At 49.6% G+C, this 26,256-nt stretch overlaps 2 protein-coding genes across 3 annotated transcripts; both read right to left on the minus strand.

The window, feature by feature from the left end:
- Positions 1-5,880: 5,880 nt before the first annotated feature.
- On the minus strand, positions 5,881-17,456 carry LOC119140206 (keratin, type II cytoskeletal 6A-like). The gene is made up of 18 exons (XM_037371291.1): positions 16,962-17,456; positions 16,321-16,535; positions 15,941-16,001; positions 15,725-15,820; positions 15,294-15,458; positions 14,915-15,040; positions 14,298-14,518; positions 13,989-14,023; positions 13,697-13,900; positions 12,086-12,561; positions 11,452-11,660; positions 8,721-8,781; positions 7,990-8,085; positions 7,636-7,800; positions 7,168-7,293; positions 6,819-7,039; positions 6,512-6,546; positions 5,881-6,086 (listed from the first exon to the last, which is right to left on the minus strand). Exons 1-18 carry the CDS (start codon positions 17,454-17,456, stop codon positions 5,881-5,883), a joined length of 3,213 nt encoding a protein of 1,070 aa, XP_037227188.1.
- Positions 17,457-21,052: 3,596 nt separating this feature from the next.
- LOC119159154 (keratin, type II cytoskeletal 75-like) lies at positions 21,053-25,915 on the minus strand. Of its 2 annotated transcripts, XM_037411738.1 has the most exons (10): positions 25,570-25,915; positions 25,331-25,476; positions 24,083-24,297; positions 23,470-23,530; positions 23,186-23,281; positions 22,773-22,937; positions 22,431-22,556; positions 21,970-22,190; positions 21,670-21,701; positions 21,053-21,560 (listed from the first exon to the last, which is right to left on the minus strand). In XM_037411738.1, the coding sequence occupies exons 1-10, from the start codon at positions 25,832-25,834 to the stop codon at positions 21,364-21,366; spliced, it is 1,524 nt and encodes a 507-aa protein (XP_037267635.1). In that variant the 5' UTR covers positions 25,835-25,915; the 3' UTR covers positions 21,053-21,363. The 2 variants fall into 2 exon arrangements, with proteins under 2 accessions (XP_037267635.1, XP_037267634.1); XM_037411737.1 differs by having other exon boundaries at positions 25,331-25,915.
- Positions 25,916-26,256: the final 341 nt, after the last annotated feature.

Consider the following 26,256-nt stretch of genomic DNA (forward strand, 5'->3'; position numbering starts at 1 on the left):
GCCTACCACAGTCTTCAGAGGACAAAAGTATCACCCGGTTTGTTCCTGTTATGTTCTTTTATCCCAGCTGTAGCCACTTTTAGTGGGTCTGTCGTGCCACGGTGATTCTGAGCATCCCTCCCTCCTTCATCCTGGTCTGGGGGGGGATCAGGTCAGGGGTGTGATGTTTGCTGAGTGATGGACACAGGAGCAGCATGGTGGGGGAGATGTTGTGACCTGATGTCCTCACCCCTCCCTCTTCCCAGGAACCAGCTCTCCACCTTGCATTTTCCAAAAGCCAGTGGCTCTCTTGGGGACACTAAAGAGAGATGTCTTTGGCCTGGGTTTGAGTTTGGGGTTGGTTTTTTTCATAAATTGTCTCATTAGCATGTGTTTTGTAACTCTAAAAAGAAAAGCTGTATCATGTCATCTCAGACTTGCTGTGTCAATTTATTGGGGAGAAATAGAGAAACAAGATAAAGGCAACAACAAGCATCATAGAGGAATCTGATGATCTAGTTGAGACTCCTCTGCTCCCCTGGATTTTTACCTTTTCGTCGCAATCATGTCCATACACTGGAGGAGCAGAAACTTCTCTCCCGCAGTATTTTTAACCCAGTTATCTTTCCAGGCAAGGGGTTCCTTAGTGCACATGCTGTGCTAGCTGTGCGCTGCCTTGGTAAAATAGCTTTGCCGTCCAGGCTTTGCCAGACCTACACAGCCCAGGAGGAACAGGCAAACTTTGGCAAGAGCCGATTTGTAAACCTGTAGCATGAGGTGACGAAAAGACCAAGTTTCTTAATGGTAGTAAGGGAATAAGTGATGCGGCATGGATCAAAAGCTTTAACACCGCCCCCCCCCCCCCCCCCATGTGCCCTGTGTGTGCTGCTAGCAGGCTGCTGCTGTCGTGAACTGGTGGAGCAAGGACCCTCCTTTCAAATGCTTTCTGTTTTTTTAGTATTTGATTTTTAGTCTTTTGACCTGTAGGAGGTTGTAGAGGATCCCAGTTTGACACTGGAGATCTTCCCACTCACAGCACTATCCACCTGTGCTGGTATGAGAGTACGAGTGTCCCCAGAGGTGGTAATGCCTTTGCTGCTGATGCCTCCTCCGGTCACCAGCTTTCTGCTTCTGGACTGGGATCTGCTGCTGGAAGAGTTGCTGCCATCAAAGCATGGGGTCAGTATGCGATCCCCCCGGGGGATTGCCCCCGTCCCCTCGTTGGCTCGCGTGTGAATAGGTACCCGGTCGTTCTGGCTGCAGCTGAGTCTTTGGCTTGATAAGACCTGAGGCTGCACAGCTCATCATCTTTATTTCTGTGAGGTCCGTCACTTGGCAGAAGACCCAATGCCTGACTGCATTAGGAGTTTCTGGCTTCGTCAGGCGTTTGGGTCCATAAGTGCTGGAAAGCGCGTTGGGACGCGCCGCTCCCCAGGACGGCTCTCGGTGGGATTTACTGCCATCAGAGGTGATGCTCATCAGGTAGCTGTGAGGTGACATGTGCTACTGTTTCCTCCTTGCAAGGATCCTGCAGGGTTTTGCCAGCCCCTATCTGCTCTTCTCGCCCTCCAGCAGCTTCCTGCAGGTCAGGAGCTCCATGTCCAGGGCCAGTTGGATGTTCATCAGCTCCTGGTACACGCAGGCTGTGTCCTGTTTCACCTCCCGCAGGGATGCCTCCAGCTTGGAGTGTTGGCACTTTGCATCCTCAACAACCACTTCCCTGTGCTCCTCAGCGATGCCCCTTCCCGTTTGCATCTCTGCAGGTAGGAGATTTTAATTACTGCTCTTCATCCGCACGTGCTTTGAATAGCTCAGAGCTCCCGACTCTGCCTGTCGGTGCGTTCACCCACCTGCACCTTTGCATTTTCAGCCTCTGTAGGTAAAACCTCTAACTCCAGGACAGTTCTCTCTGCCTAGCTGGGACCTGGTGGGTGTTGGGGTTTGTGTCTTCTTACTGCAGGTCTCTGCTGATGGTAGTGTAGTTGTTAGTCACGACAGAGCATTTTACTCTGGGCAATAGGCAAGTCTCAGTGTCGAGCAGCTGACGTGCGTTTCATCAAAACTGTCTATTGCTCCCTTGCTCTAGCGGAGAACTTCGGGAAAGCCACAACCTTGGATGGCGATTGACACATGATTGCCCCTGAGTCACCCTTACCCGGGCTTTGGTGTTTCCATGTTCTCCAGCCAGACTCTGAATCACCCGATTCAGCTCCACAATTTCATCCTTTGTGTTATGCAAGCTGACGTCGTGTTTGCCGGTGGTTTCTCTCAGTTCCTCATACTGAGGAGAGAGAAGACGCAATGAAAATAAATACCAGAGTGAGGAGGTGAGTCAGTAATTAAACCTACTGTGTGATTCTGGGGCCGCAGTCCCAGATCTCAGGCTTTAAGGCTGCTGACCGCTAGCTCGGGCTTGCAACCTCTGTTGCCACCAAGGCTTCTGCTGCTGAGGCATCCCCGGCATGAGACAGCACTGGTGGGGTGTCTCTTCACACCTCTCAGGACCACAGCAGAGCAAGAGCTGAGGCTCCACGTGCCCCCAGCTCTGGAGCAGACACGGTGGGACCAGCAAGATGCTGGGACCAGCCCAAAAGGGAACGCAGGAGCGGGAGGCAATGCACGTGAGCTAACCCTGCCACGCACCCTCTGCAATAAAAGCAGAGCCATCACCTTTTGATGTCCCAGGAAAACGGGCTTTGGCTGCACAACCAGCCCCAAAAGACCATTTATAAAGATGTTTATGAGCTTAGGTTGTTTGGTAATGTCCCACTCATCTCTTCTGCTGAACAGTGACCTGAGCTGCTTTTAAGCACACACCTCTTGTTGAGTTACAGGCTGCATTTCTAATTGGAATGGGAGGGAATCCCTGGTCCCATAAAAACTGCATTTGCAAACCTCCCTTTTTTTATAGTAAGTATGAAAGGGAGAAGCAGAACTGATCTTTTGATGTTTGCAGGGCGCCGGGCATGAGGGAAGGAGCGTTGCTTTGTTTTACATGTGGGAAAAGAAGAATCTGAGTTAAACCCTTGCGAATATTCCAGGGATCCAAACACTGAGGCTGATTTGGTTGGGTGTTACATTAGCCTTCAGCCGGAGTTGCTCCTTTTGTTAGCCTGATTCTACAGTTTACTCATTTTCTTTCTTCCATTTGACCTCTGTGATTTTGTTGGCCTCGAGAACAATCTTTTCGTTCCCTGGGGAGTGGAGATGGGCCTGTGCAAGTGCGTTCCTGGGTGCCAGGGCTCTGCTGCTCCATCACTACAAGCAGAAAACAGGTGCAGCGAAGGGGGGGGAGAGCAGGGGAGGGCGATGAACGGCTTTTCCAGCTCAGACCTTTGCTCCAGCAGGAAAAAGCCCAAAGGCAAAGGATGAATAGATCGAGGTGATCTCTCAAGCTACCTGCGTGCTTCCCTCCTCTATGGAATGCCCTGGAGGGAGCCTGCTGTTGTCCCTAGTTTTGGGGACAGCGTGACTGACACCGGTCAGGTGGATCGATGCCTCTCACCTCATTGCTTGCAGAAGCATCTGCCACGGGGAACAGGTTACAGGAGAACTGGGCTTGGTCACTCCTTTGTGGTGAAATCGTTTGGCAAATCCCTCTGAATGTAAGTTTGAAAAAAAAAATAATATATATATATTTTTATTTTTTTTTTCAGCAAAGGAGGTGGGTTCAGAGTGACAAAGACCCAACAAAGTAGATAAGTCTTTCCTAGAAAATTAAACAGGTGATCTTCAGTCCCATCTTTGCTGAAATATTTAAAGGGTTCTGTGCCGTGGGTGGGAACCCTCTGAATCCTTCTGCTTCCAGCGGGATAACACTGAGGGCTTAGCCCTGAGAATCTTGGCCTTTTCTAATGTGGATTTGCTTTTATGTGATTTTCTTGGCGTTCACCATGGCCTGAGAACACGTTCTGCTCCATGAAAAGGATCGGAGAGAAGTTCATGCATGCAAGCCTGAAAGCTGGCCTGCCTCATTCCGCCACGCATTTATCCAGGGCGAAGCCGTGTGGGGGTTGTATGTGCTGAGCACTTTCTGGGACTCAGCCTGAAAGGAGTTCAGAGAGCTCAGCATCTTTCATGATTGTGCCCTGGATGCTGGAGAACAGCTGCTACATATGATAGTTGGCATCTTCTGTGAAATGGAAGAAGTCATGTTGGCTTCTCTTCTCACTTTCTCTCTCTTGGGTTTTTAATTACAGACCTGAGCGGCACTCAGCACCGCCAGCTTGTCTGAGCCAGCCCGGCTCCGATCTGCTGACCCAACAGAAACCTCAGCTCAGGAGCATCTCGCTGTGCTAGGATCGCATCCTCGTCCAGCGCTTGGCCTGATGGCTCTGTTGGCCGTTCCAGGGAGGGGACAGAGAAATCCCCCGTTTTCCCTGCACAAGCTGCAGGCCTGGAACGAGCCCGAGGTTAGCTCTCACGCATGGGATCTATCTTTCCTGACTTTAAAAAAAAAAGTGGAGTGCTCCTGCAACGCAGACATCTTCAGCCAACTGCCTGGAGCGCTTTCAGTCCCGCAAAGGGAGGGAAGGAGGGAGGTGCTGCTGGGGAACAAATTGTTTGACCCAAAATTGCCTGTTTCTGCCCTTTGACTGGCTCAGATGTAGGCGTTTGTGGCCAGGTGAAACCAGCCCCACCTTCTGGCCTTGCTCTGTTGCCTGTGCAACTTGGAAACCTCCCAAAGTGCTCGGGTGTTGTTGCCCTGTGACCCCTCGCTCCAATGTTTCCCCTCCTCTCCAGGACTGAGCTGGGGATGGGAAGGCTCCAAGTGACAGCACAAACCTTCTAAACGTTATTCTACAATTACACTTTTAGGTGAATTTCATAATGGCACAGAAGACCCACATTGCTCATGGTAAGTTTGGTGGCAGTTTATTGAAGAAATTTCGTAAAAGTCATACAGTTCAACGGGAGCAGAAGATGTGGAAATGAACTAGTTACATCTTGGCACATAATTCTCCAACCCTCCTCTTTGCCTCCCTCTGCCTTCCATATAAGGGAAGGAAAAAAAATTAATAATCTAAGAACAAAGGCGTTAAACCAGAGATGTTTTTCCAGGTTATGTAAAATTTATGTTACCGGAGCCTGCTGTTCCTCCTTTTTGTTTTTCCTATATTTTTAATCCCTGCCTCTACTTCCAGCTCACTCCAGCTGGTGGAAAGGAGGGGGGTTTGCTGCTGAGACAGGCTCCAGCAACCTGTAGGTTTTGTGGTCTTTTTGCTGAAGTTATATATGTTCTGGGTGGTTGAGGAGTTGGGCGCTATAGAGAGCCAACCTCTTTCACCTATGGAAAACCGAGGCTGTGTTTTTGGGAGTGGGTAGAGCTAGAGAGCCCTGGAGTGGAACAACAGCGATGCTAGAGGAATGGGGAAGCAGAGCAGCTGCCTCTGTACTGAAAGATGCTGCTTTTTTGATTCTTCAAGCCTTTGGGGAGAGCAAGCCCAGCAGCAGGGGCAGTGTTGGTTAGGGGGGAGGACAGGAGCCCGTGGCCTCAACACACCTCCTGGTTTCTGTCATAAGCAGGTGAAGGGACACGTTCTGCTCTTGTGTGTGCTGGTGCAAATCGAAGTCCTGCATCTACTCGGGATTTGCACCAGGGCACTGGAGCCAACGGGAGCCCTGGGGAGCTGCAAGCTGAGCTCTTAACAATGGCACCATTAGCGGCAGGGCTGATTGCTCATGGACAAGCAGCCTGGGCTTCTGGTCAGCTGGGTGAGGCTTCGTGCAGAGGAATTAATTGGGCTTGGAGAGGCATCTCCCCCAAGCCAGTAAGTAGCGCTGGGAATGTTTTCCCTTAATGGGAAAGTGACAAGTGTGGCTCTTTGGGTGGTGTCACAGGCTTTGTGCTGGCGGCAGGAGGTGGTGCTCAGCCTCTTCTGCTCCGGGTGCCGCTGCGGCTTAGCTCCGATAGCTGCTCTTGGTGGTGCTTTTTGATACAAACCTCATGCTTGAGCTGCTTCCCTCAGCAGAGCTGAATCCCCCGGCCAGGCAGCTCCCACTGCTGGAGCTGGCACCGCTGCCCCCCACGCTGAGCCTGTTGCCGAAGCCTGACCCCAGCCCCAGCGTGCTCCCACCTCCGCAGCCGCTCCTGGATGAGACCACAGCTGTGATGGGAAACCATGGGCAGAGGGTTAGTTTGCTTGGAATAACACAAAGGAATTTCAACCTTTAGTTTCACACATCGGTGTTTTTTCTTGGATGGTCTGTCATTGCCTGTATTTCATACATCTCATTCTCTGGCTTTCCTCCCTGTCCTGTAGCAGAGCTGGCCTTAGACCTCCGAGTCTCGGAGGGACAATCTCAACGTACAAAATCTTTCAAGTTCAGAGCTGGTTGGAGAAAAGCTGTATCAGAGTTTTGGCCTCCCCCAGTCCCACAGAGTGCTGCAAACCCCCTCAGCACACCCTGTTTTTGTGCTGGTAGCTACCAGCCACACAGCTCGTTTTCACGGTCTGATCCACAGTTCCAGGTACACTTAAGGAATAACTCGATGAAACTCAATCTATCGCTTACGAGCCGGCATACTTACAAATATTCACTGCACCAACGCCTTCTCCAGCCAGCCTGGAAGAAAGAGAGAAGAGAGGAGGGCTGGTTATGTAGGATAATTTCAAGCATCAGTTTGGCACTGGGGATGCTGGATGACGGAGTGGTCTGGGGTGTTAAGGTCTGGTGGAGTGTCTGACAGGACCTGAAATAACACCTGTAACTGCGCGGGATGGGGGTGGGTTTCACCAGAAGGTTGTGCGAACCCCCCCCCCCCCCTTGTTGCAAGGCAGATGTGGAAGCGTCTCTGGGTTTGGACATTATTTGGTTTGCAGGGATTTTGCCCCCACCTGCTCTCCTCGCCCTCCAGCAGCTTCCTGTAGGTCGCGATCTCGATGTCCAGGGCCAGCTTGACGTTCATCAGCTCCTGGTACTCGTGCAGCTGCCGGGCCAGGTCAGCCTTGGCTTTCTGCAGAGCATCCTCCAGCTCGGCCAGTTTGTGCTTTGCATCTTTGAGGGCCAGCTCCCCACGCTGCTCGGCATCGGCGATGGCCATCTGCAAACTGGTGCACTGCAAGAAATGGAAATAGGTCTGGTGGCTGCGCAGCGAGCTTGGCCCCTGATTTCCAGGCATCCTTGCAAGGGTACAGCAAGGTAGTGAAGGAGCCCCCATGTCCGGAGGGGTCCCGTGAGCTGTACCTGTTTCTTTACACTATCGATTTCTGAGTGGAGCCGCTGGATCACGCGGTTCATCTCTGAGATCTCCATCTTGGTGTTGTGGAGGTCGTCCCCATGCCGGCCAGCCATGAGCTGCAGCTCCTCGTACTGGGACAGGCAGGGAGGTGAGATGCAAGGGCACAGTTAGATCTGGGCAGGAGCCTGAACTCATTGGTACAGATGGGACCCTGCTCTGATCCTGTTTTGGTCAGTTCTTCTGCCTCTTTCTGTACTCAATCCAAGCTCTTCCTTATGACTTTTAGCATATTTCCTTCACCCCACTCCTGTCTCATTGTCTAATGGTCAAGAAACTAAATGAAATCCTGCGCAAATCAACTTTACACCGTACTCCCCTGCTCTCTCTGCTTACACTCTCCAGTATAAAATAACCTTTGGAAAATGCTAAACAAATTTTTTTCTAGCTCACCTGGTTAAGTTCCAGATCCTCACCTTGCTCTGGTACCAGGACTCTGCCTCTGCCCGGCTCCGGTTGGCGATGTCCTCGTACTGTGCTTTGACCTCGGCGATGATGCTGTTGAGGTCCAGGTTTCGGTTGTTGTCCATGGACAGCACCACGGAGGTGTCGGAGATCTGGGACTGCATCTGAGACAGCTCCTGTAAGTCAAACAAATTCATTCCCAGTCCCAAATGTTTCCCTGTTGTGCTGGTCTCAGAGGTGATGTGGTGGAGGGGGAAGAATGGGGAGGATCTGCATCTCCGAACAGTGTGCTCAAGCTGGCTTCATCCTGTTGGTACCAGGGAAATGGGGAAACAGCAGAACTGGAGAAGTTATGAGATTCTTACTGCTTCGTAGAGGGCTCGCAGGAAGTTCACCTCATCTGCCAGCGCATCCACCTTGGTCCCTAGGTCCACCTTGTTCACGTAGGCAGCATCTGCATCCTGGAACCGTGACAACAGAGGTAGTGAACCAAACCTTGCCTATCTGCATCCTTGTACAAAATTTAATATGAACCATTGGAGACAAACCAGATCTGCAGCCTTTCTTGACCTCTATGCCTTTAAACAGAGCCAAAAGTTCCTCCTTCCACCTTTTTTTGGAGGAGTCCATCGATCTGAGCAATTTTTGAAATGTCAGAAGCCACTGAATTCCCCTTTTTTTTTGCCAGTGCACAGACAGGTATTTTGGACAACGCTTGAAATAGTGAAAGTTTCTTACTGTGTCTCCTGCAGGTGGGACCGGGGGGGCTGTGGAGGGTGGGGTGGGATACAGAAAGGCTGCAGGAGTGGCAGAGCATCTAGTGGAGTCACCACAGGGTATGGGTGACCCAGATCTGATCTGGTACCTGGGGGGACCAGGACTCACCTGAATTTTGGATGAGGGGCCTGAAACAAGAACAAGCTATGGCTAAGGCCTGACACACTGGCACAATTGGGTGTTTCTGCTTCAAGGAGGGATGACTACGCGTTTGCGAAGTGCTTTGCCAGCTTGGCACTGCCGGATAAAAAGGGTTATTTGCATTCAAATGCATTTTGCCTTTAAAAAGTGTGTCTCTTCTTTGTTGTTGGTGCCTCACCTTCTTGAGCAAAACAAAGTCATTCTCTGCAGTTGTGCGCTTGTTGATCTCCTCTTCATACCTGTTGGGAAGAGGAGCATCTCTTTACAGCTTCCATACTCAACCCACCCCGTCCACCATGGGTGTATGGAAACCCCTTCTCTGTGCATTCATTGTAGGACGTTGTGGCGAGGCTGCAGAGCCTGTTCCTGATCATTTACCACCGATCTTTGGAGGGAACAACAAAAATAGCCACCTAACCACGCTACGTCCTTGCTTTGTCAGTGCATGTTATTTGTAGCATCATTAGATAGAGATAGATATATCACAGATTATGATGGAAAGAGCACCCTTGGGCTAGGTGGTGGGAGGAGGCCATCTAGAAAAGCTGCAGGCCTTCATTAAAAGCACGTTTCATCCTCCCAGAGTTTTTCGCTGTGAACGGGAGCCTGGTGCTCTCTCTGTTTTCTCAAGCCGGGAGGGCTGGGTGGAGCCGTGGCTGAGCTCATCGCCGCCGCGCCTGCGTTAGTCAGCAGAGCCGGCATCTCTGACGCCAGCCCCCGTGGTGGCTTCGGGAGGGCTGGGGATGGCCGGGGAGGAGGGAGGGGGGTGGCCTGGCCAAGGAATGCCAAGGTCTGGACCAGCAGCAGCACGCGGTCCCGCTCTTGGGAAAGGATAAAAACCAGCAATAGCCATGGGCTGGTGCCCAGCTCCAACGAAATGATTAAACAGGGGAGATGAAAGACAGGAGTTCAAAGGAAGGAGTCCGTGCAGCGAATAAAACATTAGCCTTTCATGACCCTTTCATGGGGGAAGATGTCTTCACTTCAGGAGTATCCAACCCTTAAAAGCAAAGTCCTAGCTTGTATGTGGATTTGTGAGTCTCTAAGCTCTTAGCCATGCAGAAGAGGAAAACTAATTTGGCATATGTCTAATTTCTAATTGCTGTACAGATTAGTGTTTGACTCAGAAGAGCAAAGCATTGGGAAGAATACTTTGGGATCCACAAAGTTTAAAATAAATGAAGGTAAGAAGAACAAATTCCTAGGAAGTGGGGGCAGCAGCAGTGACATCCTCCTGGTGAGTGCAGGCGTTTTGGCCACGCTGCGAGGTGATGCTCCCTGCCCAGCGATGCGTGTGCTGTAACAGGTTTTGCCCAGAGATCCCCTGATCTGGAAGCAGAAGGGATATTTGCTGCTTTGTCAGATGCAGGCAGAGTATTAAAGTCTGAACCTCTTCTGTGATGTGACCTTTGGTTCTCAAAGCATTTCTTGTCTTGGGTGCACCCAAGGGTCTTTTCTCAGCTGAGCGATCCCTGGCGCCGCTTTGCTGCTCCAGGTTGGGCTAATGTTAGAAGTTGCTTTTCAAAATTTAAAAATCTTTTTGTCATGGATTGTGTGACAAGGACAGAAGCAGGACACTCTCTGACCTGATTAATAGCAGCATTATGCTTACACCTGGGGCTCATCTCATCTCACCCAGCTACCTGGAGCCTGGCTGCTTTGGCCAGGCTCCGTTCTTTGAGGTTTCTTCTGGAGCTGATGGAGAAAGAGATTTACCTCCAGAATATCATTTGTCCCAACCTAAAATGAATTGGGGAAATCTGGATGGCTGATTTGTAGCATATCCTGAGGTCTTTAATGGCCAAAATGGCAAAGGACAGGTTTTTGGGTTTGGGGTTTGGTTTTTTTTGTTGGTTTGTTTTTTGTTTTTTGTTTTTTTTTTTCCTGTGTTAAACATTTCTGAAGGCACAGAGAACTATAAAAAAACATCTCACAGTAGACCGTGGGTGGTGATTTCTCTTCCCCAAGGCTGTCATTTCTGCTCTGATGCTACTTCTGGGCTAGAGGCACTGTTGGTGAGGGTGGCAGAAAGTGTCAGACACGCTCTCCTGGGAACAAGAGACGGAGGGATTTTTGGCAGAGTGCGCGTGCCCTGTTTGCAATCGCAGCCTGCACCTCGCTCTCATCTCCTGTTTTTCTGGTTCCAGATTGACAATTTAAGCTCCTTACTTATTCACATCCATTAAGCCGTGTATCCCTCGTGGGCATGGTAGCAGACACTAACGCTTGGTAGATGTTTTTCCAAAGTGCAAAGAGTGGATGGGAGAGGAAACGCCTCCTCCCGACAGCCCGAAGGGTTAATAAGCTGAGCTGAAACCCTCACCCAGGATTTCAGTGACTTTCTGTGGGGTGGAAGGTAACACCTGACTTTCAGAAGTGCTAAAACTATCCAATACATCGATATTAAGGGGTATTATATTAATTTTAAAAGGGCGGGGGGGAACACTTAAATACAAACTTAAAATTAATCTTTCTTCTTTCAATTTTTCTCTGCTGGAAAGGAACACCCATCAGTAAGAAATGAGCGTGTTCAGAGTGCTCAATAGTCTTGTTAAGATTCAGGTTTCATCCTGGTCTGTATTAAAATGACTACGCAGGAGCTGAAACCATCTGGAAAGCTTAAGCACTGGACAGATGAAGCTTTTGAGAAGCCCAAACTCCTGTAGATGACTGACCATCTGAGCCTTTTAAAAAGTTCACCTGTCCCTGCAAAAAAAATTGTGTATAGCTGGCCATGGGTAGAGTGCTGCTGTGGACAATTTACATAGCAGCTAAAGCGAGGGGAACCACGTCGCTGCGGTCCTTCCTGAGGTCCCACAGTTTTGGGGTTGCCTTGGGTTTTTTAACTCATCCAGCAAGGAGACAGAGTGAAGAAAGACCGGACAGGTTTCTTTGTGTGTGTTGCTTACCTGATCTTGAAGTCTTCAACAGTATCCTGCATCGCCTTCAGCTCTGAGCTGAGCCGCAGCCGATCCCCTCCTAGCGCCTCGAGCTGTCTCCTCATGTTGCTGATGTATGCGTCAAACATAGGTTCAAGGCTATTTTTCACGGTTTTTTGGTCTTTCAGGAGGCTCCATTTGGTCTCCAGTACTTTATTTTGTTGCTCCAGGAACCGCACCTGAAACCCATCAGAACAATTTAAGTCATTTGGGATCGTCAGCTCAAAGCCTGCCTCCCTTTTCTTGAGATGGAGAATTTAATGGGAGTTTTGTTGGTTGGTTGTTGGGGTTTTTTTCTTTCTTTCATTTAATTTAAAATGGGCTTGAGATGGGCATGTCATCTAAAGATCATTGGTAGGAAGATTTGGAAATCAGGAGCAATTTTCAACTGCAAAGAAACGTGGAAAAATAATTTGCACAGTGTCAGATGTCTGATAAAGCGAGCTGTACAGACGGTCTGGATACGGCAGTAACAAGCTCAACAAAATCCTTAACTCTGTGCATTAAGGATTTAGAAGTAAATTACAATGTTGAGAACAATCCTGATCCTACTCCACAGACAATGACAAACATGGCAGGCTTGATGAAGTGGAACGTGTCTTACCTTGTCGATGAAGGAGGCAAATTTGTTGTTGAGGGTTTTGATCTGGTCCTTCTCCTCCTGCCGCACTCTCTGCATGTTGGGGTCGATCTCCAAGTTAAGAGGTACCAAGAGGTGTTGGTTGACTGTGACCTCTTGAATACCTCCAGGGCCACATCCTCGTCCAAACCCAAACCCAGCTCCACCAACTCTGTATGCCAGCGCGCCGTGACCTGACCCATAGCTGTATCCTGGTCTAGCAGAACGATACCCTCCACCCATGGAAATCCTCTTGTTTGCCCCTAGGTTGTGAAGGCTCCTGCTGCCAAAACCACTGGTGATCCGTCCCATGCCCCCACTGCTGCTGCGGGACACGGACATGGAGCTGAAGCTGCTTCGGTTAACAGGCATGGTGGCAGCAGCAGTACTGAGACTCTTAGTGACTCCTCCTGACCCAATGCTGATGAAATTCTGGGCAAACATTTGGCGCTGGCGAGAGCCTAGGACGGCAAGGTGAGATGGCAGGTGAGCAGAAATCTTTGGGAGTTTGCATCTGGAGTCCCATCTGCCTTTTATTCTTTTGGAGAGCTGGGCTTGTCCGCAGAGGACCGCGCTCAGGTTGACTGAGCTAATGGGTTTGGTATGTTGGCACGTGGCCACCTTTCCCAACCCGTTAATCCCCAGGCTCACTAATGCAACGGGCTGGCAACCTTCGGGCTCATAAAAGTAAACCAAATTTTCTAACCTGTATTTTTCAGAGTGGGGATTACTGGTGGTGGGGTGGGGGGAGGAAAGTTTACATCCAGAAGTTCCCTTTAGGCTTGCTGTTAACTTGGTTAATGGTGTCAAGACCCGTTTAGTTTAGGGCTGATGGGACTGAAGTTGCCACAAGAGGGAATCTGGAGATGTTGAAGCTGCCAGTTTGACGCAGTTTGCTAAAGAAAAAACTGACTTTGCTCCCCAGTTGCCAGCTGTCTCAGGGTAGGAGACATGTACAGAACAGCATGAGCTGAAGGACTTGCTTTCTTGGGAAAACTAGATTTATATCCCTACATGACTCATCACATAAAACCTTGAAAGATTACAGGGGTTGGGTGCAATCAAGGTGGCATGAAAACGTTTGAGATGCTGTAATGTAGAAATTAAGATAGAAGGACATTTTCCATAGTGCCTACTAGGAAAAGTAGATATTTTCCCATCTTGTGGAAGATACTGATGCTAAAAAAAATTTGCTCACACAAATGGGAATGGAACACCCAATTGCTATATTCCTGTTGGGTATAAGAGGTGTTGCAGAGTGCAAAGGAAAGGTCTCAGCTCTGATGTGTATGACTTTTGTTTACCTTCAGCTCTGCTCTGCTCTGTCAACCACTTTTCCCCAAGGTCCTATAAGTAACTGGAATTTAAAGGAGAATGTGACAGAACTAATTCCATATGCCTTTATTAGTGAAACACTGGGAAACGAGGAATTCAGAGAGTCAAAGAACAAACAGGAGTATGGCACGTTTTATATAAATAAGGGCAAACAGCTTTGACTTCCAAATCTTTTGCAGGTAACAGGGTAAGGATTGCACACGATGTGAGAGGGAGCTCAGCACACTCTAGCTAACAGGGCTGATGTCTGACTTCAGTAGCATCTCTTGGTTGAAGAGGTGGTGGAGACGTACTTCGTGCTGGAAGTGCTTCCACCAACCATGCCTGACCCAGCTGTGCCTTGCCCGCTTCCAGAGCTGAAGCTCATTCCTCCAGCGCAGACCCCACCTCCGACACTGCTGCTGCCTCCAAAGCTGAGACAGTTTCCACCTCCATATCCCGTTCCTACAGCAGTTCTGGTCACAGCTGCAAGAGGAAAACACCCTCTTTAGAGGCATCCACAAGCAGTGGGCTCCAAGTGGTGGGGAGATAAACATCTTTAAAAGTTACTTACAGATATTGACTGCACCAGCACCTTCTCCAGAGAGCCTGTTAGGGAGAAAAATGAGCCAGTAAGAATTCAAGGGAAACCCATGAACTGGTTGAAGCTGGTTGAAAAGGCAGGAAAATCTCATTGGAATATTTTTGGTGGAAGCTGGGAAGTTTGCATGGAGGGCTACCATCTTCCCAAATAGCTCATCTTCACGGGCAAGTGCTTGCCTTTGGAAAGGTTTCAGGTCTTCTGGATGTGGTAATTCTAAACCTGACAAGGGTCCGCAACTCCATTGCACCTCTGGAAACTGGGATATAAAGTTGTTCCCACCTGCTCTCCTCGCCCTCCAGCAGCTTCCTGTAGGTCGCGATCTCAATGTCCAGGGCCAGCTTGACGTTCATCAGCTCCTGGTACTCGCGCAGCTGCCGGGCCAGGTCAGCCTTGGCCTGTTGCAGGGCTGTCTCCAGCTCGGCCAGTTTGGCCCTGGCATCCTTGAGGGCCAGCTCCCCGCGCTGCTCGGCATCCGCAATGGCCGTCTGCAAACTGGCGCACTGTGGGGGAAAAATAGTCGTTGCATTCCTTGTCTAGAGCGTAGGCTGGTTCTTTGTACGCTGAGGTCGTGATGCCTGGTCTGGATGCAGAAGGCTTTGGGTTAACGTCTATAGGTGTGATCTTCCCCATCATTGAATTTTGATCCATGTTCTGAGCCAGGTCACAACCTGGGTTTAATCTCAGCCCACACCTCCTAACATCTCCTTGGGTTTACTACTATTACATTAAGTTACTCTTAGTGATGTTACTGCCCTGAGATAAACACTATCATATTCACTCCTGATGCAGCACAGCTCACTGAGATGCATTTATTTTTATTCCCTGCAGCTGGCTGGACAACCAAGAGGTCAGACTGCAGCAGGAGTGAAGTCTCAGGTGCTTACGCTGCCCTTTACCTGTTTCTTCACGCTGTCAATTTCAGACCGCAGCCGCTGGACGTGGCGGTTGAGCTCGGAGATCTCCTGCTTAGTGTTCCGGAGGTCGTCCCCGTGCCTGCCTGCTGTAGCCTGCAGCTCTTCGTACTGTCACAGAGAGGAACAACCACCCAAGGTAAAATATACTGGCTTTAGAGTCAGGCAGGAGGTGGGATGTGGGTGTTTGCACTCAGAAGTATGTGCACGTTTTCAATCCCAAATTAGCACTTCCGAACTTCATGGGATTGTTAAATCTGTTGACATCTTGTGTTGTGAAAACCACAGTGGAACCCACCTTCCCATGGGGATTTGGGGGACAGAGTGGGGTTTCCCCATTGCAGAAGCCTTCCCAGGTACTTACCCTGGACTGGTACCAGGACTCGGCCTCAGCCCGGCTCCGGTTGGCGATGTCCTCGTACTGCGCTTTGACCTCAGCGATGATGCTGTCCATGTCCAGGCTGCGGTTGTTGTCCATGGTCAGGATGACAGAGGTGTCGGAGATCTGGGTCTGCATCTGAGACAGCTCCTGCAAAAGCAGCGGGTGCTTCAGTGAGTCGCAGGTGAGACACAAGCATTGCTCGGGGGGAGGAACCCCCCCAAGGTGTTCCTGGGGGTGTACAAGGTGATTTTTCCAAGACTGTTTCAGACGGAGATAAGACAGTGGGTGAAATGGAAAAAGCATTGAATTATTTAGCGCAACAGAGCAGGAACAATCAGTCCTGAGCCTCTGAAGTGGGAAAGGAAGGTGAGGACATTGGAAACTGGGAGAAGGATTTAGAAGCTGGTGCTTACAGCTTCATAGAGGGCTCTGAGGAAATCTATCTCCTCCATAAGGGAGTCCAGCCTGGCTTGCAGCTCTGTCTTGTTCATGTAGGCAGCGTCCACCTCCTAGAAGAGGAAACACATCACAGAAACAAAGTGGTTTTCAGAGAAGCAGAGCAAGAGCTGGAGAAGGTGTTTCTTGCTATGCTCGCGCAGGGCTGGGAGGCACAGCACACGTGCACCCACCTTCTTCAGGATCACAAACTCGTTCTCAGCAGCTGTGTGCTTGTTGATCTCCTCTTCGTATCTGTGGGATAGAAATGGAGGATTGGTCTAAGCCTGTACACAAGTTAATTCCTATTTCCAGGACCAGCCTCTTATTTTTTTATATGTAGCGTTCTGTACCTCGGTCTCCTAGCCCTATGACTTTCTGCCTGTGACTTCCAGCCGTGGGGAAGTGAGACGGTATGTCTCATTAAACAGAGCGTGTCTCACATTAAACCTGGGTCTTACTCATGTTACCAGCCAAAATGCCGCCTTTCCTTGTTTGCTTGCAGAGATGCAACAAAGAGCCGGCGTCTGTCGCAGCCCACTTCGCTCCCCCGGCAGACCAGAAATGGACTTACTTGTTCTTGAAGTCCTCTGCAAGGCTTTGCACCTTGTCCAGCTCCCCTCCCAGGTTCTCCTTGTCTGTCAGCAAGCTGTTCAGCTGCCTCCTGAGGTTGTTGATGTAAGTCTCAAACAGGGGTTCAATGTTGTTTCCGACTGTTTTGTTGCCCTGTTCTTGCAGAAGGGCCCACTTGGTCTCCAGGACCTTGTTTTGCTGTTCAAGGAATCGGACCTGGGTAGAGAAAGGAGATGTTTCAGAAACAGGGGGTTTAGGATGTTTTTCCTTAGAGGGGCAAGGTACAGTCCTGCAAGGATTCACTTGCTGAAAGGCAGCAGCTCTCAGCCCTTGGGGAGCAGCTGACAATTTATACAAGCAAGCAAGAATTGCACATCTGGTGTTAACATCCCTGCTCTCTTTGCAAACTCTGCTTCCTCACACCCTATGTCACGGTTTTCCCCCTGTTGGCTGGTCTCATCTCAGCGTTAATGCGAGGAATGAATGGTCTCAAAGCTGGAACCCCTCAGGTTTTATTCCCAGGCTGCTGATGTTAGAAGTGATAGTACAGGAGCAGCCAAATTGCTGCTAAAGGTATAACGTGACCTTGTTTGTGCTTCCCCCACTGAAGAATCAACACAACCGAGAAGTCCGCTGTCTCACCTTGTCAATGAAGGAGGCAAATTTATTGTTGAGGGTTTGAATCTGATCCTTCTCATCCTTACGGATACTCTGCATGTTGGGGTCAATCTCCAAGTGGAGAGGTTTCAGGAGGCTTTGGTTGACTGAGACTTCATGGATGCCTCTAGCTGGGACAGCAGGGAATCCAGGGCCACCCATGCCACCACCAAACCCAAAGACACCACCCACTGCACCACCAAAGCCACAGGAGATCCCAGTGCCGGCACCAAAGCCTGCAGGTCCGTAGAAGCTACCACCTCTTCCAGCTACAGAGATCCTCTTGCATCCACCGAGACCGTAGAGGCTCCTGCTTCCAAAACCTCCAGCAAATCTTCCGTACCCAGCAGCAGTGCTGCAGCTCCCACCTTGGGAAGCAGAACGTAAGCAGAAGCTAGTACTGCTGGCATTTGGGATGAAGGCAGAAGCAGCGCTGAAGCCAGTTTTGCTCTGGTTCCTTGCAGCACACTGGCGAGACATAGCAGCTGGTGTGAGCAGGGGCAGAGCAGTAGGAGTAAAGCAGCAAGGAGGCAGATGAGGCAGGAAGGTGAAGCTGTGCTCCCCCAGGCTGGGACTGGCCCTTTTATACCCTTACTAGGTGGGGATGGGTCTGGCGAGGTGCTCATCCCACTGATTAACTGGGCTTGGCACACCCAGCAATGCAGGCAGTGAGTTCACCGTGAGCACCAGCATCTATGAAGCACTCACAAAGTGCAGGAGTTGCATTTTTTGGTGACAGTCATGATCTGGCTGTCGAAATATCTGAGAAAACACTAAATACTGCCTGCTCAACTCTTGTTTGCAGCCACCCCTTTCCCACTCCCTCCTTTCCCCTCTGCAGTAGATGGTTCCTTAAGTTGGGCAAGTGCTCGCTCATCTCCGTCTCATGGATGAATCAACCCTTCTGTTGCGTAAAGGCACGTTATTTCATGGTGTGGTGGTCCAAGGTCTGAGAAATCTGTTATTGCGGGTCTGTGGTTTGCAGTAAACCTGGGTGGGACATCAGCACCTCAGGCCCCGACTTGTCAAAACTTCTGGACTCTTATTCTCGTGCCTAAACAAGAGTGATTTAAACCAGAACTGATACAGATGGGGGAAAGGGGATGGAGGGGAAGCTGGGGTGGTGATGGGGTATTAGGGGACATCTTGGACCATCGGCTACCAGAAACCTGCTGGGGAAGGGGAAGGATGTAGAAGGTGGTTTCATGAATGGTGTTCCCAGACCTTTTCTTCCTGCAGAAAGTGTCTACGTTTCACCCTGATTCAGACTGACAACAAATGATGAAATGCCAGAATATGACCTGGGAGGCAGTTACTGTTGTCTGTGATGATACAAAACCTGAGTTGGCGATTTCTCAGGGCTTCACCTTCACAGATTTTTGGTCTGTTTCCTGACTCATCGGGTGACCTCGTCTCTGCACAGTGCGAAGCCTGTTCCCAGGCTGCCCTCCCCACACCTCTTGTCTTCCCCCTCAGATAACTCCTACTCACAAGGAAATTCACCACTTGGGATCCAGGCTTACGACACTGCTCACAGACAACTCCCTTTACTCTTCCTTCCCACAGCAGCCCAGAAAAGCCCAATAGTGCATTTTTCTGGTGAAAGACACATTGTGTCATGACTCGCCCCGTGCACGCTGCACGGCAGCACTGTATGCCCAGGCACTCACCCCAGAGCAAGCAAGAGGTTTGGAAGTCGTTCCCAGTGTCCTGCCTGGATGCCCAGGGATGGACATTTCTCTCGGACCCTGCAGCCCTTTGGGTTTTCTCTCGTGGGGGCCCGTGCCCAACCTGCTCATCGGAGGAGGGGGCAGCCCCCTGCAGAACATTGCTGGGGGGTCACGGCTTTCCCCAGCCCTTGAAAAAACGCACACAGGCAGCAGGGTACGGCGCAGGTCTTCAGAGGTGCATCTTTCAAGCCTGTGCTTGCTATTTCACACATGGATACTGGGCAGGCAAGTGAGTTTGATCAGAAGGTCCCAGGAGGGTGACTGGCAGGTGCCTGTCATCTCTTTTTGCCTTTCAGCCATGCTGGGGTATGGGGCTTTTTTCCTTCCTCCTTTCCTCTCTATTCTTCTAATGTTTCCGTTACACGCTCTGGAACAAAACTAAAATAACTGTTCTGGGAGTGTTTCAGCTATTGTGCGTTACAGCAAGCAGCATTTTTTTAAGAGAAAGGAGCTTCTGTGACTAAGCTACTGACTGTCCTAAAGAACTCTGTAAAAATGTTATGGGTAGCAATTAGCAATCAAGTCCCTCCATGCACTGCAAATTCAAGCCCCTGAGTGTAAGCACCATTCATTTTGTATGACTAAGTTTTTAATCAGGGATGTGCTCAAATTAACGAGGGCTGTCCCCTCCCACTGAAATATAAGCCCCAGGTCATCGCTGTATCTATGTAACTTGTCCAGACGCAGAAGTTTACGTACACAGTGACCAGAGCCCTGCTCTGGAGCAAGAGCAGCTGTACGTTGGCCAAGCATCCAGACATGCAAACCTTTGCCCAGGTGTTTTTTTGTGTCTTGCTTGAAAAGAGGTGCCCTGGGAGAACAAACGTTCTGGCCCCAGCCTTTTCCGTGCGAGGTGAAGAGCTCTGTAATCTCTGTGCTATGACGCGGGCGTTGATGCAATGAGTGGCATCCCTCTGACGTGCCCGTTGGCTACACACATTCTGTCCTCTTGGGTTAGCGGGTGTGTTTGGGCAGCAGTGAGGAAGACCATCATTTAACGTTGTCCAGGCTGCTGCTCAGAGTGAGGGTGTCGCTCCTTCCCAGGAAGGTGCTGTGGGTACTCAGCAGGGAGAGGTGGCGGAGCAGGAGGAAAGAGCTGCAGCAGACCCATAACCAAGCCTGCAAGTTTTGGGGAAGATGTCCTGAGGGATACAGAGAGGGACACGCAGAGTTCAGGGCATCCTAGAAAATTATGGGAAACTGCTGGTCTCGAAGGAAAACCCGAATACAGCCTCTCATTCAGGCCAGTTCCCTCCTACTTGCCCACCTCTTCGAGTACTTTCCTAAGAGCACTTCTCTATCCATTACTCGAACTTGCTGAACTACGTGGGATGAGGGTTGGGACTTTTTTTTTTTCTGATCACATCTATTTGTTCAGCTGATCTTCCAGCAATGAGATCTGTCACTCTGTAGCTTTCAGCCAGGTGATGCTCTGCTTTTACTTGTCAATTAATTTCTCCTGATTAATCAGAGCCACATCTGAGATTGCTACACCTCTCAGGGTTTTCTCCACTCTTTCAAAACAAGATCTTGTCTCCAATGTATTCTAGGAATGCGAATAAACATTGACTCTTGAAAACTTTCACTTTCCAACAAGTTATCCCATTCTTGGATATTTTTTTTTATAGCTGTCAGATGAGTGACATCTAATTCAACGTAGCATGTCGAATGTGTATGGACCAGATCCCCCATGTGCTTATACCCAAAGGAGAGGGAACATCAGCATTGAGATCCAAGCTGAGCACCTGAATCGGGGTGGCCAGTGCTCTGGAGAGGAAGGGAGTGTTTTCAACCTGCTCGGGCAGATGTTTGCGCTGCTGGCACCTATGCTCAGGTGAGACGGCTCACAGTAAAAGGGGTTTTGAGATGGACTGATATACTTGAACAAGTTGGGTGGTTGCTCTGACTCCCCTAGAAATTAGTTCCCTATTGTTAGAAGTTTATGCAGGTACATCACACGCTTGGCAGTGCCCTCTGTGTACCCCCTGGGAGCCAGGCTGCTGGATGTTGTGTTGGCTGGAAGCTGCACAGTAAATATATCGCAGACCTTTTCCCCTGAGCCTGACTCTTGCCTTGGCGTGCCCTGTGTTTAGCTTCCAGGTGTTTTACCTGCACGATGGGCAGAGCATCGAAATTCAAGGGCAAACCTCCCCTGGGTGCTCCGCTGTGCCTGTGTGTTTTGGCTGCTGATGGAGCGATTCAGGAAATGTGGACAAGGAGCAAAAGTCTGAGCCTTCAACTGGGCAGGGCCCCAGGAAAAGTGCTTGTTATCTGCATTTGCATTTGCTGTTCCCTGCCTTTAATTAAAAGGACCACAAAATAGAATAAATTACATATGCATTTTTATTAGACAAACACCAGAAAGTGAAGAGAGACAAACAGTCATGGGACATATTTTATATACAAAATCCGGCCAAAAATTGCTGAGCTGTAACAAGCGAGTTGCAAATTTAAAACAGTTGGACCCACGTTCAACAGCAGAGCCCTGCACGACGCATGCTAGACAACACGGCGGAGAGAGGGTTCCTAAAGTGGGGCTCCTGTGCAACAAGACACGGGGTGCAGGTGGCCCTCACCCTCCTGACCCCGACTATGCTTTAGTAAAGAACCAGCGCAAAGGTGTTTTCTGGCGAGGGAAGGCATCTGAAAGGAAACTTTTAGCTTCTGTAACTTCTTCTGGTGGAGGAGGTTGAGACAAACTTCACGCTGGAGCTGCTGCCGCCTCCGAGGGTGGTGCTGCTAACCCCGGGACCGCTTCCACAGCTGAAGCTGTTCCCCATGCTGCAGATTCCCCCTCCCATGCTGAGGTTGCTTCCTCCTCCATATCCCGTTCCCACAGTTGTTCTGGTCACAGCTGCAAGGGGGAGAAGGAAAAAGCTCTCAGTTTCTCTGGGTATTGGCGGCTCGGTGCAGAGACACAGCAATGCTTAAATGGGGCAGTGGTGTATGTTTTAGAGACTTACAGATATTCACTGGGATGCCGTCTCCAGCCAGCCTGTTAAGGGACAGAACACAACGAGGTAAGATAAGTGTGTTGGTAGTGGGTGGGGAAAAATAGGGTATGTTTCCTAGAGACCTTCGGGGAGAAAAAGCTTAGCGTAATTCAGGGATGCTGAATAATCTTATTTCCATTAACTAGGATAATCTGCCCCACTCCTCAACCCCTAACATGCTGTTTGTCATTTCAGAAATGCTGAGCATCTCCAGCACTCACATCGCTTTGCCCTTGCACCATCAGGACTCGTGTTGCATTTCCCACCCACCTGCACTCCTCGCCCTCCAGCAGCTTCCTGTAGGTCGCGATCTCAATGTCCAGGGCCAGCTTGACGTTCATCAGCTCCTGGTACTCGCGCAGCTGCCGGGCCAGGTCAGCCTTGGCCTGTTGCAGAGCATCCTCCAGCTCGGCCAGTTTGGCCTTGGCATCCTTGAGGGCCAGCTCCCCGCGCTCCTCAGCATCTGCGATGGCCGCTTTCAGGTTTGCACACTGCAGGAGAGAAACCCCTGGTCAAATTCCCCGTACAAGACCTAAACTTGTTCTTTATCTGCCCTGAAACCACAAGGTCGCCTTCCAGCACCATCAGCTTATTTTTAGCGAGAATTCTCTTTTTGAGAGAAAAAGGATCAAACTGAGAAAAACTTGTCTAAATTGGCTCTGACGTTTTCCTTCCTCTCCCTTGGAAATCGGGGGGTAAATTGGTTAAAACTGGGGTTTGCTGCCCTTTACCTGTTTCTTCACGCTGTCAATTTCAGACCGCAGCCGCTGGACGTGGCGGTTGAGCTCGGAGATCTCCTGCTTAGTGTTCCGGAGGTCGTCCCCGTGCCTGCCTGCTGTAGCCTGCAGCTCTTCGTACTGTCACAGAGAGGAACAACTGGTCAAGGTAAAATCCGTCACTTTGGGAGTCACCCAAGTGCCTGAAAGCACGGGTCCCTCCTCGAGCCCAGGCTAGCAGCTGGAGTGCTGCTGTGCAAGATACAATTTTGCAGCAGGTTTCCTTGGAAGAGTCAGTCTTTATCTGTTCAAGACAAGACATGAAGATAACAGCATGGAAACCCCCGGGTTCTTCACCTTGGTTTGGTACCAGGACTCTGCTTCTGCCCGGCTTCTGTTGGCAATGTCCTCGTACTGCGCTTTGACCTCTGAGATGATGCTGTCCAGGTCCAGGTTTCGGTTGTTGTCCATGGTCAGGACAACAGAGGTGTCGGAGATCTGGGTCTGCATCTGAGACAGCTCCTGCAAAGCGCACAGGGGGTTAGGTGAGCTAACTCACTTGAGAGATGCCTTTTCATCCTCTCAGGTGAGCATGCAGACCTGGGAGAGGCTGCAGATTGTTATCTGAACAGTTAAGACGGTTGGTACAACTCTAAAGAAGTAAAGGAGTTAGCATCTCCTGCGGGAAGAAATTACAGGCTTTCAGAGGCAAGGAGGGAGGGAAGCTCTTAAGTGAGGGCTGAAAAGTCTTGGGGGGTGGTTGCACTCACTGCTTCGTAGAGGGCTCTCAGGAAATTAATTTCTTCAGTCAGCGCATCTACCTTGGCTTGTAGTTCCACCTTGTTCATGTAGGCAGCATCTACATCCTGGAGGACAAGAGGTTTAGGTAATGTGCGTTAAACTCCTATTAGCAAGTCAGGAGCAATATATCTCTGCAGTAGCAGTCCAGGGAAGAAACTGCAAAAAAACCTCCAACCTTTTTGGAATGTGAATGGATGGATTTGTGAATGAACAGGTGATTAGGGCTCTACCAATAGTCATCAGATGCTCTTACCTTCTTGAGTGTCACGAATTCATTCTCTGCAACGGTACGCCTGTTGATTTCATCTTCATACCTAATGAAGGGAGGCAGAAGGAGCATTTGTTTAGGCAAGTAACAGACGGAGGTGATTTTAGTTTGCTGGAATGAACTTCCTTAAGAACATTTTGCATACAATGTTCTTTTCTTCCACAGAACACCTGAATAAGAGACCATGAGCATGTTCCTAGGCTAAACTAGTTAAAACAAGTACATCAAAAAAATTTTAAAGTATCTGTTCTTTTTTTCCTATTTCTGGCCATTAGTCATACTCCTTCTGCCTGACTTAAGCAAATTAAGCATGCTGTCCTGAAACTCTCAGACCTACTGTGTAATTTTTTTATTTTTTTTTCCCTCGGTAGGTAATTTAGGTAATAAGTCTTTGATCGTATGCTAAATTATTCCCTAAATGTTTGTGTATTTGGATCTGTTACTCCATTACCGTTTATCTTGAGAAAATGTCACAGCCTTTGCTGTCAGGAATTCCTGTGTCCTGGATTCTCCTGGATCCCCCAGCTGGCTTAAGGATGTTGAATGAAGAAAGGCTGCACCTACCTAGGTAAGTAGAGCACTGGCTCAACAGACTTACTTCTTCTTGAAATCCTCCACCAGGTACTGCGTGTTGACGAGCTCTCCCTCCAGCCTTCCCTTGTCGTTCAGCAAACTGTTCAGTTGCATCCTCAGGTTGTTGATGTAAGTCTCAAAAAGCGGCTCCAAGTTGTTCCTAACTGTTTTCATGCCCTGCTCCTGAAGCAGGCTCCACTTGGTTTCCAGCACTTTATTTTGCTGCTCAAGGAATCGGACCTGCAAGCAGAAACATCCTGAAGATGTTTTGAAAGAGCAGAGGTTATGGAGAGCTTCCCTTGCAAACGTGGGATCTCGGCACTAGCTGAGGTGGTGAAAGGACCCTTTCCAGCTGCTTTTCATAGCAGAATTCTCATCTGGTAGAAGCAGAAATTTGCCATTTGACTGCAGGGACCCTGCTCGGTATTGCGAAGCAGCTCTAGAACAACTACTCATTTTCTCACACCATGCTTCCCCTTGGGTGCTTTGCTAAATCGCGACAAGGTGCAGGCATTTTGCATGAGGAGCGCATGCAAAATCAGATAAAGAGCAAACCAGAGTTTGCACTCTTATTAAGCAAACAACAGTGAAGTGCCATTTCTCCTTCCTTCAGCATAGCTCCCCCACCCCACAAAAGCTCCAAAATAATGTAGCATTTTCCTTGAAACCAAAGGGGAGCTGCTCAACCACAGCAGAAACCAAGCAGATGCTTTTGTGCATCTAATATAGTTAACAAGGAAATGAAGTGGAGAGACTTCAGTGTCAGATCAGATTTTGCTATTTTGAACTAACAGTCCAAACACACCGGTACTGTTGCAATAATAGCTTTAAACGCCCTTGAAGAAAATCGAGCAATGAGAAGCTTATGTGTCCCTAGTGCCAATTCATGTGATTCCTTTGTTGGTCTTTTCAGACGGGTTGCTCATATCCCACTTTAACCATCTAAAAAACTGTTAGCCAGGCTGCTACAATGCTCAGTGGGGAGAGCCCAACATCTCCAGAAGGGTGGGATTGTCTTCTAGAGCTTTCTTTATCTGCTGCCTATGAGATGTCAAGCAGCAAATGAGGAGGACCTTGAATACTGGGTGATTAATTCATAGCAACCACAATGCAGCAGGTACCGTTCCCTGGAGTTTCCAGAGACTGAGCATCTCCCAGTTTCGCTCCTCACTTCTATTCCTTCTTGATCAGCTTATGTGCTCATAAAGCAGCTAAGGAAAGGGTCCCCATCAAAAAAATGAGGACAAGATATTTAGGGAAGCTCGTGTCTCACCTTGTCAATGAAGGAGGCAAATTTGTTGTTGAGGGTTTTGATTTGTTCCTTCTCCTCCTTTCGGATCCTTTGGATGCTGGGGTCAATCTCCAGGTTGAGAGGTTTCAGAAGGCTCTGGTTGACGGAGACTTCGTGGATGCCCCCAGCTGGGAATCCGGGGCCACCCATGCCACCACCAAATGCACCATATCCATAGCCAAGGTTAGCTGGCACGCCAAAGCCACCACCATACACGCTACCAGCGCCACCACCAAAACCTGCAGATCCATAGAAGCTACCACCCCTTCCAGCCACAGAGATCCTCTTGCATCCACCAACATTGTAGAGGCTTTTGCTTCCAAAGCCACCGCCAACCCTAGCAAACCCACTGCCGGCATTGGCGCTTCCAACCCGGGTGACAGAGCATGAGCTGAAGCTGGTGCGGCAGGTGTTTGGGACGATGGCCGAAGCAGCGCTGAAGCCACTTCTTCCCCTCTGAATCCTCACAGTGGACTGGCGAGACATTGCTGGCTTTTGGATTGGGATGGATGCTACAGCAAGAATAAAGGAGAAAAGGTGCTGGCCTGGAGCAAGGAGTAGGAGGGAAAGGAGAAAGGTGAACCTGTGCTCTCCACGGGCTCAGGAGAGCCTTTTATGCATGTATGAGACTGGGATGGGTTTGATGAGGTGGATCATCTTTCTGATTAATTAGGCTTGGCATGTCCAACAGCATTCTGGAGAGTGAACTCACTCCGCACACACGCCCTTCTGAAATAATATAGCCAGGTTCTGAGCAACAGTGGTATTGTTTGGGAATAACTGTCGCCTTCTGCCGTCTTTGTAGACAGCCAGACTCTTCGCCATATCAAAGCGTTTGAAAGTTGCTATGAGTCACGTTGGGCACAAGGAGGAAAACACCGTTCAAAATGCCTGTCACTCAACACCTC

This window comes from Falco rusticolus, chromosome 19 (genome assembly GCF_015220075.1).
Source record: "Falco rusticolus isolate bFalRus1 chromosome 19, bFalRus1.pri, whole genome shotgun sequence".
Classification (NCBI taxonomy): Eukaryota; Metazoa; Chordata; class Aves; order Falconiformes; family Falconidae; genus Falco; species Falco rusticolus.

Bases quoted from the DNA above. Each gene is read 5' to 3' on its own strand.
- LOC119159154 (XM_037411737.1), bottom strand. From the start codon at position 25,834: ATGTCTCGCCAGTCCACTGTGAGGATTCAGAGGGGAAGAAGTGGCTTC. The intron at 22,191-22,430 runs GTAAAGGGCAGC...TCTCTCCTGCAG, and splicing joins TTGACAGCGTGAAGAAACAG to TGTGCAAACCTGAAAGCGGC. The intron at 21,561-21,669 runs GTAAGTCTCTAA...TCCCCCTTGCAG, and splicing joins CGGCATCCCAGTGAATATCT to CTGTGACCAGAACAACTGTG.
- LOC119140206 (XM_037371291.1), bottom strand. From the start codon at position 17,456: ATGTCTCGCCAGTGTGCTGCAAGGAACCAGAGCAAAACTGGCTTCAGC. The intron at 11,661-12,085 runs GTAAGACACGTT...GATGGGTTTCAG, and splicing joins TTGCCTCCTTCATCGACAAG to GTGCGGTTCCTGGAGCAACA. The intron at 7,040-7,167 runs GTACAGCTCACG...CATTTCTTGCAG, and splicing joins TCGATAGTGTAAAGAAACAG to TGCACCAGTTTGCAGATGGC.